The sequence below is a fragment of the Vulpes vulpes genome, chromosome 14, assembly GCF_048418805.1.
Source record: "Vulpes vulpes isolate BD-2025 chromosome 14, VulVul3, whole genome shotgun sequence".
NCBI classification, from domain to species: domain Eukaryota; kingdom Metazoa; phylum Chordata; class Mammalia; order Carnivora; family Canidae; genus Vulpes; species Vulpes vulpes.
In genome coordinates, this window is record NC_132793.1 from 80,084,267 (window position 1) to 80,105,204 (window position 20,938).

The 20,938-nt window shown below is 37.2% G+C and overlaps 2 protein-coding genes across 15 annotated transcripts in view; one reads left to right on the forward strand and one right to left on the reverse strand.

Moving 5' to 3' along the window:
• Window positions 1-8,229, forward strand: part of CYFIP1 (cytoplasmic FMR1 interacting protein 1) — a 111,667-nt gene extending 103,438 nt beyond the window's left edge. For all 10 annotated transcript variants that reach the window (XM_072737009.1, XM_072737007.1, XM_072737012.1 and 7 more), the window contains 3 exons: window positions 4,383-4,621; window positions 4,948-5,095; window positions 7,401-8,229. In XM_072737009.1, coding sequence (XP_072593110.1) covers window positions 4,383-4,621; window positions 4,948-5,095; window positions 7,401-7,565 — 552 coding nt within the window. In that variant the 3' untranslated portion in view covers window positions 7,566-8,229. The remainder of the gene's footprint in view (window positions 1-4,382; window positions 4,622-4,947; window positions 5,096-7,400) is intronic.
• A 457-nt stretch (window positions 8,230-8,686) lies between these two features.
• NIPA2 (NIPA magnesium transporter 2) overlaps window positions 8,687-20,938 on the reverse strand; it is a 61,655-nt gene continuing 49,403 nt past the window's right edge. For 4 of the 5 annotated variants that reach the window (XM_072737014.1, XM_072737015.1, XM_025982256.2 and 1 more), the window contains exons 4-6: window positions 16,504-16,594; window positions 14,749-14,909; window positions 9,366-10,836 (exon numbers count right to left, since the gene is read on the reverse strand). In XM_072737014.1, the coding sequence (XP_072593115.1) occupies window positions 10,202-10,836; window positions 14,749-14,909; window positions 16,504-16,594 (887 nt within the window). In that variant the 3' untranslated portion in view covers window positions 9,366-10,201. Of the gene's footprint in view, window positions 10,837-14,748; window positions 14,910-16,503; window positions 16,595-20,938 lie in introns of all 5 variants that reach the window. The other variant, XM_025982259.2, reaches the window with a different exon arrangement.

Here is a 20,938-nt window from a genome sequence, read left to right on the forward strand (position 1 = left end):
ACATAAAGCAGTTAATAACAAATGTAAAGTGAGAAAGCAGCAGTAATACTGTAATGGTAGGGACCTTTAACACCCCACTTACATCAATGAACGACATTCAAAGAGAAAATCAACAAGGACACAGTGGCTTTGAATAACACAATAGACTAGTTGGATTTAACATATATTCAGAACATCCATCCTAAAACAGCAGAATACACATTGTTTTCAAGTGCTCCAGAATAGATCACACATTAAATGCCCATAAAACAAATCTCAACAAATTATAAAAGATTGAAGTCATGCCATGCGTCTTTTCTGACCACAATACTATGAAACTAGGAGTCAACCAGAAGAGAAAATCTGGAAAGACCACAAATAACATGATACTAAACAATAAATGGGTCAACCAAGGAATCAAAAAAGAAATAAAAAATTACATAGTGACAAATAAAAATGAAAACACAGTGGTCCAGAGTGTTTGGGATGCAAAAAAGTGGTCTGAGAGGGAAGTATATAGCAATGTAGGCTTACCTCAAGAAGCAAGAACAATCTCAAACAACCTACCCTTAGGTCTAAAGGAGCCAGAGAAAGAGCAGCTACAAAATCCAAAGCCAGCAGAAGGAAGTAATATTATAGCAGAAATGAATGACATAGAACCTAAAAAAACCCAAAACAAAACAATGGAACGGATCAATGAAACCAGGAGCTGTGTGTGTGTGTGTGTGTGTGTGTGTGTGTGTTTAGAGATTTATTTATTTATTCATGAGAGGCAGAGACCTAGGCAGAGGGAAAGCAGGCTCTCCACAGGGAACTCGATGCAGGACTCGATCATCCCAGATCCCACGATCACTCCCTGAGTTGAAGGCAGATGCTCAACCGCTGAGCCACCTAGGCATCCCAGGAGCCGGTTTTTTGAGAAAAAATCCACAAAGTTGATAAACTGTTAGCTGGACTCATTTAAAAAAGAAGAGAGGAAGGACTCAAATAAAATCAGATATGAGAGGAGAGACCACAAAAATACAAACAAGTATAAGAAAATATTATGAAAAATTATATGCCAACAAATTGGGCAAGCTTGAAGAAATGAATAAATTCCTAGAAACATTTAACTTCCCATACCTTAAGCAGAAATAAATAGAAAATTTAAATAGACCAGTTACCAGCAATGCAATTGAATCAGTAACCAGAAAACCCTAAGTCCAGGAACAGCTTCACAGGTGAATTTTGCCAAACATTTAAAGAAGAGTTAATATCTGTTCTTCTCAAACTCTTCTAAAAAATAGAGAAAGCTTCCAAATTCATTCTATGAGGCTAGAGGCACCTTGATACCCAAACTAGATAAAAACACCACAAAAAAGAGGAGCTACAGGCCAATATCTCTGAACATAGATGCAAAAGTCCTCAACAAGGGCAGCCCCGGTGGCCCAGCAGTTTAGCGCTGCCTTCAGCCCAGAGCGTGATCCTAAAGACCCGGGATCGAGTCCCACGTTGGACTCCCTGCATGGAGCCTGCTTCTCCCTCTGTGTGTGTCTCTGCCCCCCCCCTCTCCCCCCCCCCCCCCGGTCTCTCATGAATAAATAAATAAAATCTTAAAAAAAAAAAAAAAAAAGTCCTCAACAAAATATTAGCACACCAAATTCAACCAATACATTAAAAATCATTGACAATCAAGCGGGATTCATTCCTGGGATGCAGGGGGTGGTTTATCCACAGATTTATCCACAGATAAATCAATGTGATTAATCAACAAGAGAAAAGATAAGAACTATATGATCATGGGGCACCTTGGGTGGCTTAGTCGGTTAAGCGTCCTACTCTTGATTTCAGCCCAAGTCATGATCTCAGGGTTGTGAGATCAAGCCCCATGTCAGGCTCTGCGCTGGACATGGAACTTAGCTTGATTCTCTCCTCCTCCCTGTGCCTCTCCCTGCCCCCACTCTCCCTCTCAAAAAACATCAAACATGTCGTTTCAGTAGACGCAGAAAAAGGGTTTGACAAATACAGTACCCATTCATGATAAAAACCTTCAACAAAGTAAATTTAGAGGGAACATACTGCAACATAATACAGGCCTTATATGAAAAACCCACAGTGAACATCATACTCAATGGTAAAAAACAAGAGTTCTTGCCCTAAGGTCAGAAACAAGATAGGATGTCCACTCTCAACACTTTTATTCAAGATAATTACTAGAAGTCTTAGCCACAGTACTCAGACAATAAAATGAAATAAAAGGCATCCAGATTGGTAAGGAAGAAGTAAAACTTGCACTATTTGCAAATGACCTGATCACTATATATACAAAACCCTAAAGACCCCACCAAAAAACTACTGGAGCTGATAAATGAATACAATTGCATTCTGTACACTGATGAAGCAGCAGAATGAGAAATTCAGACAACAATCCCATTTACAATTGTAACAAAAATAGTAAGATATCTAGGAGAAACTTAACCAAGGAGGTGAAAGACCTATACTCTGAAAACTAAAAATATTGCTGAAAGAAATTGAAGATGACACAAATGGATAGATATATCATGCTCATGTATTGGGAGAATAAAAATTGTTAAATATCCATATTACCCAAAGCAGTCTACAGATTTAATGCAATCCCTGTCAATGTACCAAGAGCATTTTTCACAGAACTCGAACAAACAATCCTAAAATTTGTATGGAAACCCTGAGTAGCCAAAGCAATCTTGAGAAAGCAAAACCAAGTGGGGGGTGTCACAATTCCACACTTCAAGTTAATGCTGCAAAGCTGTGGTAATCAAAAACAGTGGGGTACTGGCACAAAAATGGAGATGAGTGAATAAACCCAGAGGCAATCCCACAATTATATGATTAATCTTTGACGAAGGAGCAAAGAATATGAACTGGGGAAAAGTCTCTTTAAACAAATCGTGTTGGGAAACATAACTACATGCAAATATAGAGACCTCAACATGAGACCTCATTCCATAAAATCCTAGAAGAGAACACAGACAGTAATGTCTCTGATGTTGGCCATAACATCTTTCTAGATATGTCTCTTGAGGCAAGTAAAACTAATAAAAATAAACTGTTGGGACTTGATCGAAGTAAAAATCTTCCACATAACAGAGGATACAACCAACAAAACCAAAGACAACTTGCTGAATAGGAAGAGATATTTGCAAGTGACATCTGATGAAGGGTTAGTATTCAATATATTTAAAGAATTTTAACTCAACACCAAAAGACATCCAATTAAAAACGGGCAGAAGACATGAACAGACATTTCTCTATAGAAGAAAGACATCCAGGTGGCCAGTAGACACATGAAAAGAGTTCAACATCAATCATCATCAGGGCAATGAAAGTGAAAACTACCATGAGGTATCACCTCACATCTGTCAGAATGGCTAAAAGCCCAAAGACAAGAAACCAGTGTTGCTGAGGATATTGAGAAAAAGGAACACTTGTGCACCGTTGGTGGGAATGTGTACTGGTGGATCCACTCTGGAAAACAGTATGGAGTTTCCTTAATAAATCAAAAATAGGATAATAGGGTTATAAGATCCAGTAATCATACTGCTAGGTATTTACCTAGGAAATACAAAAACACTAATTTGAAAGGTTGTATGCATCCCTGTGTTTGTTGCAACATTATTTATAAAAAGGCAGATTATGGAAACAGCCCACATGTCCATTGATAGATGAATGGATAAAGAAAATGTGGTATGTATACACACACACATACACACACAGTGGAATATTATTCAGTCATAAAAAATGAAATCTTGCCATTTACAACAACATGGAAGGAACTAGAGAGTATAATGCTAAGTGAAATAAGCCAATCTTTCCATATGATTTCACTTAAGTGGAATTTAAGAAACAAAGGAACAAAACAAGAGACAAATCAAAAAACAGACTCTACAGAGAACAAATTGATGATTACTAGAGAGGAGGTGGGTGGGGTGTATGGGTGAAATAGGTGAGGGATATAAAGAGTACTTAATGAGCACTGAGTGATCTATGGAATTGTTGAATCACTGTCTTAGACACCTGGAACTAATTATAATAATGTATGTTAATCGTACTGGATTTAAATTTAAGAAAATTTTTTCAAAAAACACAGTGCTCCTGGCCTCTACCAAGTAGCTGCCGTTCCTCTCACTCCAAGCTGTGACCACCAGAACTGTCTCCACACATTGCCACATTTCCTCTGGAGGCAAAATCACTCCCAGTTAAGAACAGCTATACTAGGCAATTCTTGACTGAAATACATTTAATCTAAGACCTATATGCTTATTTCTAAAAATCTTCTTCTGCTAATTAAGATAGTTTTCCAGTAAGTCAGAAACGAATCTGAGTAGTTTGGTTTCAGCAGTTTCTACCCTCCTGCCATGGCTCATAACGTTCTGTCCTTCCTGCAGCAAATTGCCATAGCAAGAGAGGGGGACTTGCTGACAAAGGAACGTCTCTGCTGTGGCCTGTCTATGTTTGAAGTCATCCTGACTCGGATCCGGACCTTTCTGGATGACCCTATCTGGCGTGGACCTCTCCCCAGCAATGGAGTCATGCATGTGGACGAGTGTGTTGAGTTTCACAGACTGTGGAGTGCCATGCAGTTTGTCTACTGTATTCCTGTGGGAACACACGAGTTTACAGTCGAGTAAGTATGTGCTCAGTGGATGGGGAAATGGGAGCAGGCTAACACAGAAGACTGTGTTCCTCTGGAAGTTTGATGAGCTGCTTCAAAGCCACTTAAGTGGAGGTTCTTATGTGATGCTCAGGAGGTGACATGGGGAAGTTTCCTTCACCCATGGAAACATAGGCACACTGAGTATGTCCACAGACTTCACATCACCTGCTCCTCAGCGTTCCCGTCCAGGCCGGTTCCAAGTAGATTCCTTGATCATTGATGTTTGGACACAAATTTTGTAAGAGTTTATAATCTTTTGTTGGTTGTCCATTGAGCTTGCTACTTCCTGTTTGTAGGCAGTGCTTTGGCGATGGGCTCCACTGGGCTGGCTGCATGATCATCGTCCTTCTTGGGCAACAGCGCCGCTTCGCTGTCCTGGATTTTTGCTACCATCTGCTTAAAGTCCAGAAACATGATGGCAAAGATGAGATTATCAAAAATGTGGTATGTGGAAGATTCACAAAATCATCATATTTGTATTTATAAAAAAAAGTTCTTTTGGGGGGAATGTTTTTATCCCAGTATGTAAGGTGACAACTGAGCTTTCTTTTCATTTCCAAAATGAATCTAAATCTACGTGATAAGTAAACCAGTCAGGCAGTTAAAGTATTAATTGTTCAATTTTCTTTCTCTTTGTAGGGTACTTAGATCTGCTTCATATTATACAACCTCATGGGATCTGCATTTTCAGATTATTGGCATACTATTCCAGTCTTCTGGCTTGTCAGTGAACTGTGTGTGCTTTGTTTTGTCTGTTTGCTTGTTTTGGCTGCCTTTAAGATCTTTTTCCCTTTGTCATTTTATGGATTCTTTGTAATTGAATTCTAGAGAATACTCAGCCTTATCTTTCCAAATATTTTAGTCTTTCTTCCATTCTCTATTTTCTCCTCTTTTAGGACTGCAATTACATGCTTCTTAACATTCTTCTGGCTCCCTTATCCTGTTAGTTTTCTAATTAGTTTCCTGATCCACAACAGATTGCCACAGACTTAGTGGTTTAAAACTGATGCTCATTCTCTCAGTTCTGTAGGTCGGAAATCTGGGTAGAGCATGACTCAGCTGGGTCCTTCATCATCTCAAGGCCAAATTCAGTGTATCTGCAGGTCTGTGTTTCTGTATGCAGCGTCTGGGGATGAATCTGCTTCCAGGCTCATTCAGGGGGATGGCTGGACAAAGTCCCTTGCAGATGGACTGAGGTCCCTATTTCTTCCTGGCTGTTAGCCCACATCTCAAGTCCTACCTATGCTTCTAGTCTTTCAACTTTCAACTTTCCTTTCCACCATATCTCCTTCTCTTCTATGATTGAGTTCACCTGGAAAATCCAGGGTACTTTCTTCATTTTAAAATTTATCATCTTAACTATGTTTTTAAAGTCTGTAGGTAACACGTTCGTAGGTTCTGGGGATTGGGACATGGATGTCTTCCAGGGGCCACTCTACGTCCCGTATCTCCATTTTCTTGTCTCTCTAGGCTGTTCCCAGAGTATTGTATTATTCAGTAACTAATTTACTTCAGCTCTGTCTAATCTGTTTTTAATTTTGAATATAAGTTCATATTTAAAAGTTTAATTTGGTTCTTCAAATCTTAGTGGTGATAATTTTATCTTCAATGAATTTTTATTTTTATACATTTCATGTATTTTATATCATGTTATTCTAATATCTGAAGCCTCAAAGACTTACCTGAAAATCTGAGGTGTTTTGTGTGTTAGGTTTATTTGCCAGCTCTTGTCCAATTGAACTTAATTTGGATTGCCTTTTTCTTTTTTTTAAGATTTATTTATTTGAGGGAGAGAAACTCAAGCAGATTCCCCACTGAGCATGGAGCCCAACGTGGGGCTTGATCTCACAACCCTAAAAAATCATGACCTGAGCCAAAACCGAGTTGGGCACTCAACCAACTTTACCACCCAAGCACCCCATGGATTGCTTTTCTCCCAAGATTATTTTTTTAAAGATTATATATTTATTCATGAGCGACAGAGAGAGGCAGAGATACAGGCAGAGGGAGAAGCAGACTCCATGCAGGGATGGAGTGACTCAATCACTCGGATGTGAGACTCAATCCCAGGTTTCCAGAATTAGGCCCTGGGCTAAAGGCCAGCGTTAAACCACTGAGCCACCCGAGCTCCCCTTGCCCAAGATTTTTATTTGCTTCTCATCTCCATGGACTGTTACCAAATGGGGTCACCTAGTCCTGGCTTTATTGGGAATCTCTACATATAGTCCTGCTTGCTTGCAGCCTAGGCCATCTCATCCCACTGCTGCTGATAGCATCTGTCCCTGAGGAGGTCCTGGCTTCTGCTCTGCCTCTTGCATAAACAAAACCTACAATGCTTTTTTTCAGTGTTTTCCTGTGTATGTGTGTGCACATGTTTTCTTTATACCAGGAGGGTCTGTCAAAGCACCTGTCCACAAGAGCTGGAATTTAAAACTCTGAAGATTACTGGTCTTTCCCTACTGACCATATTATTTTCACCTTTATATTCCCAATTTTTAGTACACAGCAGGTTCTTAATACCTTTGTATTGAATGAATAGTAGGCCTCTAAGTTGTATAGGTAAACCTGTAGTCAGTAGCATAAAACCAGTAATGTAAATGCATATTCATTGTCCCAATAGGTACATTAAAGACACGCATGCTAGTAGGTAGTTTGCTATCATTTTTATGAAAATGTGAAAATCCTGCCATTTTGAAACATAAAGGCACACTTTTTTAATAGTAAAACATTCTAATTTTAACTGTTACAGCCGTTAAAGAAGATGGTGGAAAGAATTCGCAAGTTCCAGATTCTAAATGATGAGATAATTACTGTCTTGGACAAGTACTTAAAGTCTGGTGATGGGGAAAGCACGCCTGTGGAGCATGTTCGCTGCTTCCAGCCACCTATACACCAGTCTCTGGCCAGCAGCTGAGGACAGGGACATCATGTTTTTGAAGAGTCCCAGTACTGACTGCATTTAGTAACTGTAAGGGCATGTTTTTCTTATCATAAACTATTTAGCAAGATTTTTAGGGACTATTTTTCAGTATCTCTGTGCCTGTTAAAAGGGGGTACTTTTCGATTAAAAGCTTAATTTTATAAAATTGACCTATTTTTCTAGACTAAAATTGTATATGCTTTTGGTAATTAGCCAAGTCTGAGAATATTGGCCGCTGATTGTTGCCATCATGTTCTTAGAGAATTATTTTCCATTTTTCCATGGAATGTTCCAACAGCTAGCTATGTCAGAGTGCTGCTGAGTACATCCATTTATTCCTTAGCAAAAGGATCAGTATGTTTGGGTAAAGATCTATGGACTTAAGAAACTATCAGTTCATTGTAATAAAATCTACTACCAATTAGAATTAAACTTAATGATTATTTAGCTTTTGTTTAGGGATTTTTCTAATGGTCTTTTATGAGTAACCTTTTCTAAGTCATTGTTCCCTTCCCTTTTGTGTCAGTGTTTCAGAAAATAGTGAACTTGATTCCTTTGCTTCTACTAAATCCAGTTGTGACAAAATCTTAATTTTTAAGGTATGATTTAAATAAGGTTACAGAAATAAAACTAATAAAAACTTTTGTGTTTATTCTTTTATTGTTGTGACACTGCTGTTATTCCCTGCTTTGGGCAAGAACCTTTATCTGCACAGACCTGGCCCAGGAGATAAGTCTAGGTCACCCGCAGCCTTGCAAGAAGGTCATGATAGGGAGTAACTGCCTTATGGCTTTGAAAACAGAACCCTAAAATCCAGCAGCATCATACATGCTACTAAAAATAAAGTGTAAACTATTTAAACTTGAATATGAAATAGAACTGTTCTTTACAAAAAGTTACCTTAAAATGTTGCTTTTGGTAATATGATTAACTCTAGGGGCAGCGTTCTGACACAGACTGAGGTAGTATCCACTCACTCTATACTGAAAGTAGAAAATATGAGTAATTAATGGCTAAATTTAAGTAGTAATTCATATTACTAAGTTCTCTAAGACTCTATTATACATTTTTGGTTTATAATTAACATTTATGTACAACTTCAAGTACTAAAGATGTTGAATTAAGAATTTATTAATGTACGCATGCTGAGTGCAGTAGCACATTCATACCCATGGGAGGTGAAAATTGGTTCTTACTCTGTTATGTACAAAGTACAGATATACAGTACCTAAACACATAGTATATCTGTGATACTGATTACATGGGGGAGACAGGAAAAGAAAACATGTATAAGGGCTCAGAGGATTAAAAATTGCTGGGGAAAGGGAAATTTGTGTCATGAAACTTGGAGACCATTAACTCTGCCCTGATAAAGCCAATGGAGAGCTGTGTGATGGGACACTGGTGCCATCACCACAGTAATGCTCTGGCAACCCCCAGACAAGGACAGTGAGGCACGAGTGGTAACTGGTTACACAGTAGGGGTCAAGCTGTGTGACCTTGAGGAGGAGCAGCAGAGTGGGACCAAGTCCATGTTCTTCCTGCTACACACGTGGAAACGGTGTTTTTTAAGGCCAAGTAACTGCTACGATGATAGGTTCTGAAGCTGAAGTCCATTATACTAGTCTGCTTTTTTGCACACATTTGAAACTTTCCATAAACATTTTTTTCATGGACATTTTTAGGAGACCAAAATACATACTGGTCTGAACAAACTAAAAGTAAACTACTGAGTACAAAGAAACCATATTTTACAAACAACTGTATTCTAAGCATTCAGACTTAGAAAAGAACTGTTTCAATTTGTCTTTTTATTATAACATGAGCTAAATTTAAGAAATTAGCCTTTTGACTTTATTTCCCAGAGTTGTTAGAAGATCTAAATGACAACATAACATTATGAAAATATACTGAAAAGTACAAGGACTGATGTAAAATGGTAGTCAAGGTTCCAGGTACCAAGGGATTAGAATAAGTGAAGGATGAAACCAGTCAGGCTATATAGCCTGACAGATGCAGGATGTGCTGGTTTAGCAAGGTGCCATCAAGGAGTAGGAAGACCATCAAATGTGTGCTGTTAAGTCACAGCGTGAGAAACCTCTCCAATGTGCAACTTCTTTTTTTGTTTGGTAAATTGAGTTTTTCTTCATTAAACTTAGGATTTCTTTAAGCTAACATTTCAAAATTAATTCATCAAACAGGAGTTATTTTAATAGGTAAGGTAAATCATAGGATAACCAATTAGAAAAATGTTCCTTTTTAAGTCAAAAAGCCTTCAAATGGTCAGGGACTGATGAGTGAGGATGGCAAAATGTACATTTCAGATTTTCAACACCAATGTAAAAATAAAGCATTTTTATAGACTTAAAACTGTCAGTGCATTTGGATTTTGATGAAAGAAAATTTAAAATACCTCTACAATAATACAATGTTAATAGAAATTGGCCATGTACTGAGGTCATTTTAGTGAGCTACCATCATGTAAATATAAGAAAAATAATTTCTTGGTCCAAATCAGTGAAACTTTAAAAAAGATTGTCTCTCGAGAACAATGCTTTTTCAGACACATCCTGATATTCAAAATCACTTTTATAAGACAATTACAGATTAACTTTTTAATTATATTTTTCTTAAAAAGCTGTGAGATTTCCATTTCTTCGGGAGATACTTTCACCACTGTGCTGTTCAATTCCACAGGTTAAGCTTTCTTCATTATTATTCAGAACTTCATACACGTTAGAGAGATTGCCATTCATTGTTTTTTCATCTTTTCGAAAAGACACGGGGAGACTTGCTAGACTAAAGCTGACGTCTTTAAAGGCATGCAACAAGAATATTCCCACAATGATTGTAAAGAAGCCACTCAGAGTACCAATGACATCATCAACAGGCATATCTTGCCACTCTTTAAAAAGAATAGCTGAACAAGTTAAAACTGATGTTGTAAAGAATACGTAATATATCGGAGTCACAATGGAAGTGTTGAATATATCCAGGGCCCTGTTCAGGTAATTAATCTGTGTGCTCACACAGACTATAAGGCTCAGCAGCAGAATCCAGGCCAGGGGATGTCGCAGCACAGGCTTTCCAGCAAACAGCTCTTTGATTGCAATGCCCAGGCCCTTAACACAGGAGACTGAAAATGCTCCAATTACAGAGCAGATTGTTATATACACAAGAATATTTGTCTGTCCATGGCGAGGTCCCACCACGAAGATTAATATCAATGACACAATGACCACAAGTGTTGCAAAGACCACAAAACCTGGAGGCAAAGAAAAGTTGTGTTTAGCCAAATGCAGAATAAAAAAAAAAAAAACCTGAAAATCCAAAATAAATATTAACTCAATAGGAAGGAGAAAAGGAGTGGCCTTAAAATAAATACTAGCTTTCTCTTGCTATCCCAGCAAAAGTGCATTCATAAAAATTTTGTTAAAATTTTTTAAAAACATTTTACTTACACATTTGAGAGGGAGAGTGAGAGAGAACACACAGGGGAGGAGCAGGTTCTCCACCTAGCAGGGAGCCCAATACGGGGGCTTGATCCCAGGTCCCCAGGATCATACTCAGGATCACAACCGGAGCCGAAGGCAGATACTTGAGTAAGCCACCCAGGCATGCCTACACTCATAAAAGTTTAGTTAGATGTATGTGCTGGACAATTATACCATGTTTCATATTCATAAACTAGGTCATAGAAATATTATTAGAAATAATTATTAGAAATAATTAGGTCATAGAAAATGGAGATCACGTTGATTTGCAGCCATCTACACTAGAATATCTTGCTACTTTCCACCCATTGGAATGCTCTTAACTCCAAGAATGGAAACAATCAGAAACTAGTGGACAGAAATTATGAGATGACCTTGAACACTCAACAATTTATAGATGATAAAAATAACAGTTACAAATCAAGTTTGTCCTAAAAGCAGTACATTTTTTAAGTATTTAGAGAAAACCACTGGGGTAAATAGCAAATCAGTAAGAATCAAAAATACTGTTAGGGTTCTGGTTCAATATGGAGAACTGAACCCAGCATAGTAAGAGCCAAAACTGTGTAGCATCATGGGCCAGGCACTTTTCTCAGCAATTTGCACTGATTTATTCCTTACAACTACCATATAATATAGATACTACCATCTGCTAAAATGCCACAGAAGTCAAATGAATTTATTCTGTTCACTCCTTAAAGTCTGCTAATAAGTAGTAACAGGACTCTTAAAGAAACAGACACACGAAAGCACGAATGGATACAGGAGATGACAGCAACAACATTATGGAAGCCAGAAAACAGAAGATAAACTCCTGATACAGCACATCCACGAAAGCTGAATCCCACCCACATTGCAATGATAAAATATGGGAAAGTAACTCACTTTGCAGCACAGAACACTACAAAGGTACAATGTAACTCTAGAAGCAGGGTAAAGAACAGACAAAAACAGAAGACCTGGCTGAAAATCTATTCAGCATTAAGACCCCAGGAACTCTGCTCAGCTCTGAGTATCTGACTGACTGTTCTTCCTGCCACAGCAAACTGGAGGACTCTGGCCAGGTGAGTGTGTAGGTGCCACACTAAAATAGGGGGCTAGAGTAAGGTCTAACTCCCTTTTTCCCATCACCTCCTAGGACTCAGGCAGGACACTCTGCTGGGAATGTGATATGCCTGACTTTCAGAAGGCAGCCAAGAATCACTAGGAGAGGCACCAAAACTAACAGAAAAACACAAAGCCTTTGTTTGCTCTATGCAGAGGAAAACTTCACAACAGATAAATCATCATCCTACAAAAACATTAAAACAGTAAAACTACCATTAACATGCTCAAAGAGACAATGATGAGGCCAGAACGTGAAAGGCCAAAATCTGGAGAAAAAGGTAAGGTGAAAACTCACCTTTCTCCCTTGCAATAACTGCCAATTCCAGAGCAGGAAGTAAGGAGGGACATAAAAACCAGCAGAAAGTGGTGACCTAGGGCTTGTGGAAGTTTCAGTAGACTAGGTAAAAATAAAAACTTGGAATCTGGGACTGTCTAGGCAGCTGGGACACCAGGGCCAAGATTCTAGAAAGGCAGGAACTAAAGAGACACTGAGTCCCAATTTCTGTGTGCAACTCCCCCTTAAGGCATTTGTGGGCATAAAGCTATACATGCCCACGTCTGAGAAGCCAAGTGGACAGCCTGCTGAAAAAGCCAGGGAGCTGAAAAGACACCTGCAGTCTTGGAATGCCAACACGAACACTGCCATTCAAAGTTCACCCAGGTGGAAGGTCCAAGTAAACATCCTAGGCTATCAGCTGAGAGAAAGAAGAGCTATGATTAAGACTACAGGCATAATGGAAAGAAATCAGCCCCAACAAAGATTGAAGCAATATTTCAAGTTAAAGGTGACTTGCTGTATTCATATCTCACTGACAAAAGAAATTTTGGTTCTCTCTGAAGGAATTAAAAAAAATCACTTAGAGCCTTTATACTTTTTAATAATCTATATCCAGCATTTAATCAAAACTGCTCAAAGACAAAACTAAATGACTGAAAACAAAAGCAAAAACAGAGCCCACAAATAATCCTGATACTGAAGTTTGCAGAAAAATTTTAAAATAACCAGGACTCTCCAGGGACTTGCTGCACAACACATGTGGTTGACAATAATGTACTATACATCTGTGAAATATTGAGAGGGTGAATTTCATGCTGTGGGTTTGTTTTTTTTTTTTTTGACACACACACACAAAACCAAAGAACAAAAGCAAGCTCTTTGGAAATTAAAAAACGTAACAGAAGAAATAAAAATTCAAAAAAAGGGCTGGAATACTGAAGAAATCTCCCAAAAGGCAGAGCTAAAAGGGAAAATGGTAAAAACAGGGGGGTAAATATATATATAAAACAAAAGTCACTGTATGGTTCAGGAGGTCCAGTCAACGGAAGAAGAAGAAGAATTTCACAGAAAATAAAGATGAACAAAGGAATAAAAGACAAATTTCACAGAATAAAAAATGAATTTGATATCCTAGAATAAGATGCACATTTCCAAATTTAAAAAATCTATCAAGTACCTAGCACAATGAATAAAAATTAGCCCACATGTAGGTACCTCAGTGGAAAATTTCAGATGATTGAGGGCAAAGAGGACATCCTAAAGGTTTCCTAAAAACAAAATATGGTTAACATATAAAAGATAATTAACTGTGTTTGATTTCTTAGCAGCAGGAAGTGAGAAGACAATGAGGTCACATTGATTAAAGACATTTTTATATATCCAAGGTCTCATCTCTTCTGTGCCTGTCTTGTCTCCTACAACAGTGGCTCCAACCAAAATGAAGGAGCAAACCCAGGATTCAAAGACAAGAAAAAAATAGAAAGTGAAGGGGATCTTTCATGATGCTGATGAGGGAAAATCCACAGTGACAAGTGTGCTGGTGGCCTCAAGATACCAATCTAGACCAAGGCCAAATAAGACTCTGGGAGAAATTTCCAGAAGATATGAAACTATAGAATATCTAATGTGTTTGAAATTACTGAGGGTAGAATTAAGACCACTGGAGAAGAATTTCAGGATGGCTTGATAAACTCATAGAAAAGTGATCAAACAAGATCATGATCAGTTAAGAAAAAAGTCAAATAAGGAAGGGAAGGTAACTATATCATAGGTGTAAGCTGGGAATAAAAGTGATATAGTGCTTATAAATAAATCATTTAAACAAAAAAAAGTAGATACGATAGTGGATATAACAGATGATGCCTAAAGCCAAAAACAGTAGCAGCAATGTAAGCAAGTTATTTAAACACATGGTTAAAGAACAAAATAAACAAGGGTTAATTAAGGGCTGCTATGGGAGGAAAATGATCACTTGTTTTTCATAATAAGTAATGGCAAACAACTTACCTCTTGCACATAAAACTTTGGTTAAAATAAAAACTAAATTAAAAAGTAAAATAAGGGGATCCCTGGGTAGCTCAGGGGTTTGGCCCCTGCCTTTGGCCCAGGGCGTGATCCTGGAGTCCCGGGATCGAGTCCCACATCGGGCTCCCTGCATGAAGCCTGCTTCTCCCTCTGCCTGGGTCTCTGCCTCTCTCTGTGTCTCTCGTGAATAAATAAAATCTTTAAAAAATAATAATAATAAATAAAAAATAAAAAGTAAAATAATAAACTCATAAAGCTTTTTTTTGTTTCTTACCTGGATCCCCCAGCTTGTGAGACATTTCATTTAAAGTCTCAATCTCCTCTTCTTTTGGAGCATGAATGACCATAACTGTAGATCCTAGAATACTTAGCAAACATCCAATTTTCCCATGAAGATTAAGTCTTTCATTTAGAAAGTATGAAGAAAGAATGGCACTACAGTGGGGAAGGGGATGGAGAACATTAAAATTAATCAACCACTTTTCTCATTTTTAAAAATCAACACAACTCAATTTAAATTACTGAAAAACTACAACACTATGAACTTGTAAAGATTCTTTGGCTTCACAACAAGGTAAAGAAAAGGTGCATTCAATCATAAAATGAAATGTTTCCAGCAAATTAATGATTTTTTTTTCTAGCACTTGTAGTTTATTTTTTATGACACTTTTAATTTTTAAAATATTTTCTTTAAATTCAATTTGCCAACATATGGTATAACACCCAGTGCTCATCCCGTCAAGTGCCCCCATCAGTGCCCGTCACCCAGTCACCCCACGCCCCCGCCCACCTCCCTTTCCATGACCCCTTGTTCGTTTCCCAGAGTTAGGAGTCTCTCATGTTCTGTCTCCCTCTCTAATTTTTCCCACTCATTTTTCCTCCTTTCCCCCTTTAATCCCTTTCACTATTTCTTATATTCTGTATGAGTGAAACCATGTGATGATTGTCCTTCTCTGATGGACTGACTTCACTCAACATTAATACCCTCCAAGTCCATCCACGTCAAAACAAATGGTGGGTATTCATCGTTTCTAATAGCTGAGGAATATCCCATTGTATACATAGACCACATAATGAATTCATCATACACTAAACCAGTATAGTTCTATATTTCTACTGTAGAAAATCAGCATGAAATTTAACAATAAATGGAGCTATGGTAGAAACTTATAACCTAGGAATATATGTCCAAATCAATGCTTAAATTTGCTCAACTTTAATTTATCCATACTGGTTTGTGCATCTTTCCTATGTGTTCATGTAATTCTAAATTATTTGCCTGTTAAATTAGCAAGTTTTAATACTTTATAACCAAATGTATCCATATCTAAAAAATATATAATGTAAACCTATAAATATGGCATAACATACAGAAAACTAAGGGTAAAAGACATGTATCACAATAAATCTTTATATACTACAGATTATATATCATCTTGAAAAATTATGTAACCTGCATGTAATATCGATTTTTACACACACACACACACACACACACACTATATTCGGGGGAAACAAAGATTTTAAAAAACCTATCAATCAACTTTGAGAATAGTAACCAAAACCCAAACTTCAATATAGTCTTAGCTGTTTGGGCTAATCATTAAGTAACAGAAAAAAGGGCAAGTCTTGGACTGCTCCTTCCAAAGGAAGACCCCAGAGCACTTCGGAGGCATATAATACCCTTGCGCCAATCATTGATTTTCTGTAGGTATAGAAATTGATTTATCACCAATACACCTAATGAAGTGTACATGTCTCATATGATATTGATAGTGACGAGTCCAACTTAAAATTTTTAAAAATTGTAATAAAAACTCCTGCTGGCTCTGAAAACAAGACAAAGCACAGAAGCATTTTCTCCTACAAATTGATAGCATGCCTATGCACAAAAGATAAATTACTACACAGCTTAAAAATAATTCTCAAGATTGTTTCAATGTAAATTATGGTGAGCATGTATAATCAAATGGCACTAAGGCTGTATAGACGAATATACTGACTGTTCTTACACACAAAGCATCCTTACCTTACTAGGACGCTGAGAGCTCCTAATGGAGTCACTAGGGTGGCTGGAGCAAAGGCATATGCAGCAAAGTTGGCCACTTCACCTGCTCCCACTTGGAGAAAGAAAAGAAAACTCAGAACAAGTCACTCAAAATGGAAATGCCCACATTTTATTTTCATATACAGTTGACCCTTGAACTGGAATTTGAACTTTAAGTGTCCACTCATGTATGGATTTTTAACAGCACTATAAATGTATTTCATATGATTTTCCTATCTACAGTTGTTTGGAATATAGTATATAATACATATATAAAATGTGTGTTAATCAACTATTTATGTTATTGGTTAAAGCTTCAGGTCAATAGTATGCTAATATTAAAGTTTTGGCAGAGGGGATCCCTGGGTGGCGCAGCGGTTTGGCGCCTGCCTTTGGCCCAGGGCGCGATCCTGGAGACCCGGGATCGAGTCCCACGTCGGGCTCCCGGTGCATGGAGCCTGCTTCTCCCTCTGCCTGTGTCTCTGCCTCTCTCTCTCTCTCTCTCTCTCTGTGTGTGACTATCATAAATAAATTAAAAAAAAAAAATTTAAAGTTTTGGCAGAGTCAAAAGTCATATGCAGATTTTCAACTGCACAGGGGGTCAGGGGCCCTAACTTCCATATTGTTGAAGGATCAAATGTATATTTTTTAAAATGCTATTTCATTGTATTTAGTAATTTCTCTATTTTCTCCTACCTATTCAATAAGGGTTCTCCTGTAAATTATTATTAGAATAGAATTCAAACCAATTAGAAATACAAATCCGAAAAAAAATACAAATCTGTAATTTTAATTGAATAGATCTAATTTATGCTTACATATAGATTTTTAAAATTTTTTTAAAAACTTATATCCTATTATAACAGACACAAATTAATTAAAAGCAGCTAAAACTGGTGTGAAACACCTCTCCCAAGTCTTTTTCACTAGTTTTTTCTTTTTTAAAAAACCCAACTCTTATATGCAAAAGACATCATCAGATACTGATTTGAAGTAATTAAATTTTTGGACATGAACCTTCTGTGGGTTAAAAATATTAGTCTTTTTTAAAGTATTATGTAATTTGCCTCTTCACTCTTTTAAATTCTTCCTAAAAGTTCTCAATTTTAATGTCAAATTTTAAAATATTTTTCTTTGTGGTTGGTATTTCATACAAACTGTATGAGAAATCCTTTTTATTTTTAATTTTTAAATTCTACCAGTTAACAGTGTTAATATTAATATCAGGTGCACAAAATACTTAAGGCTTGAATTTGACAATTCTATACATTATTTGGTGTAGGATCTGACAATTCTATATATTATTCAGTGCTCATCCTAAGTGTACTCTTAGTCCCCTTCACCTATCTCACTCATTTCTTTTATTAGAAATCTTTCTTGAAATTCTTTATCCCCTAAATTCTTTAGTGTTCCACCTTTCACATTTAAGCTTATGAACCACTTGGAGTTGATCTGATGTTTGGAGTGAGTAGAAATCAAATTTTATTTTTTCCACATGGATTGTTACAGCAACATTTACTGAAAAGCACAGTTCCCTATTTCAATACCACCTTTGTAATAAATATACTGTCGTGTTTTACGGTTCTCCATTCTACTGGTTTATGTATTTTGGCACAGTACCATACTGTTTTAATTAGTGTAGCTTCAGAGTAAATCTCTATATCCAGTAGAACAAATCCTTTCACCTCTTCAGAATATCTTTGCTTAGGGAAACAAAAGCAAAAATGAACTTTTGGGACCTCATCAAGATAAAAAGCTTCTGCACAGCAAAGGAAGCAACCACAAAACAAAAGGCAGCCCAGAGAATGGGAGAAGATATTTTGCAAATGAAATATCTGATAAAGAGTTACCACCCAAAATCTATAAAGAACTTAACAAGCTCAAACTCAACACCCAAAAAACATAATCTAGTTAACAAATGGGCAGAAGACACGGATGGGTACTTTTCCAAAAATTCATCCAGATGGCTAGATACTTGAAAAAATACTCAACATTACTCACCAGGGAAATCAAAAACCATAAAAACCATATGAGATACTTCCTAGCACCTGTCAGAATGGCTAAAATTAATAACACAAACAACAGGTGTTGGGGAGGATGTAGATAAAGGGGAACCCTCTTGCACTGTTGGTGGGAATGCAAACTGATGCAGCCACTCTGGACAAGTTCGGAGGTTCCTCAAAGAGTTAAAAATAGAACCACCATACCATCCAGCAATTGCACTCCTAGGTATGTTCCCAAAGGCTTGGAAAAACAGATTCAAAGGAGTACGCCCCCTGTTTACAGCAGCATTATCTACAATTGCCAAACCATGGAGAGAGTCCAACTCCATCAACTGATGAATGGATAAAAAAGATGTAGTATATACATATGATGCTATATTACTCAGTAATATAAAAGAATGAAATCTTGCCATTTGCAACAACATGAATGGAACCAGAGTGCATTATGCTAAGTAAAATAAGTCAGAGAAAGACAAATATCCTATGATCTCACTCATATGTGGAATTTAAGAAAAGAAAAAAAAAAGAGATGTGCATATGGAAAGGGAGGAAAGAAAAAAAGGAGAGAGGGAAACAAGCCATAAGAGACTCTTAATGATAGAGAATAAACTAAGGGTTGATGAAGGGAGGTGGGTGAAGAATGGGCTAGATAGGTGATGGGTATTAAAGAGGGCACTTGTGAAAGGGAATATAAGGGAAGAGAGAAAAAATGTGTGGGAAATATCAGAAAGGGAGACAGAACATAAAGACTCCTAACTCTGGGAAACGAACTAGGGGTGGTGGAAGGGGAGGCGGGCGGGGGGTGGGGGTGAATGGGTGATGGGCACTGAGGGGGGCACTTGACGGGATGAGCACTGGGTGTTATTCTGTATGTTGGTAAATTGAACACCAATAAAAAATTAATTAATTAAGAAAAAAAAAGAGGGCACTTGTGATGAGCACTGGGTATTGTATATAAGTGATGAATCACTGAATTCTACTCCTGAAACCAATTTTGCACTATATGTTAACAAACTTTAAAATTTTTAACTTAATTGCTTTGCTTTACTTGGACTTCTGTATTACCATATAAAATTTAAATCAACTTACCATGTACTACATAATCACCTAGTTTTAAATGGAACAGCATTTAGCTTGTCACTATGGAAGAAATGATTTTCCAATAATGAATCTTTCAATTCATAAAAATAAAACACCCCTCGATTTGTCTTTTTCTCAGTAATTATTTCATTTTCTTGGTAGGTATCTTTCCCATCTTTTGTTAGATTTATAATTAAATGATTCCTGTTTTTAAAAATTATATGCAAATAGTACCCTTTTAACATTTCATTTTCTAATTGTTGCTTACAATTCAGCTAAATTTTATATGTTGACCTTGTATCTAACACTTTGCTAAATCTTATTTTGTAATTTGTCTGTATATTCATTGGAATTTTTATACTCATAATTATACAATCAGTATAATACAAGTTTACATATTTCTTTTTTTTTTAGATTTATTTTTTATTATTCAGATAGAGACAGAGGCAGAGACACAGGCAGAGGGAGAAGCAGGCTCCATGCAGGGAGCCCGACGCGGGACTTGATCCCGGGTCTCCAGGATCACACCCCGGGCTGCAGGCAGCGCTAAACCGCTGCGCCACCAGGCTGCCCAGTTTACATATTTCTAATTCTATTCCATCCCCTTGCCTTCCTACACTGGTTAGAAATTCTTTTAAAAATACTGAATGAGTAACAAGAGGTCATTTGTTTGTTCCCAGTTTCAAAAAGAAAGCCTTCAATATTTCTTTATTTTGGTGTTTATTGTGATTGTTTTGGCTTTTTTTTGTCTTTGAAATCTTTTGTCACATTAAGGAAATTTCCTGAAATTACTTGTTTTAGGGGCACCTGGGTGGCTCGGTGGTTGAGCATCTGCCTTCAGCTCAGGGCGTGATCCCAGAGTCCTGGGATTGAGTCCCACATCAGGCTCTGCACACAGGAGCCTGCTTCTCACTCTGCCTATGTCTCTGCCTCTCTGTGTCTCTCATGAATAAATAAAATCTTTTAAAAAAATTACTTATTTGAGATGGTTTCTTTTTAGTCATGATAGTTGCTAAATCATAGTGAAATGATAATTTTTCTCCTTCAATTAGTTAACATCATAAATTACAATGGTTGGTTTTCCAAAGTTATGCCAACTTTGCATCCCTAGAATATACCTAATTTGTTCATGATGTGCTCTCTAAAATAAATTTTTAAAAAAACTATAAACTTTCATTACTTCAGTAATATGTTCAAAAGTTAGGATATTTTGTATTTGGCACCCACATATTGTTTTCTAACGTAAACACACTTTTAAAATATTTTCTAGTTTTCATTCTGACTTCTTTGAACCATGGATACATTAAGTGTATTTCTAAATTTCCAAACATGGG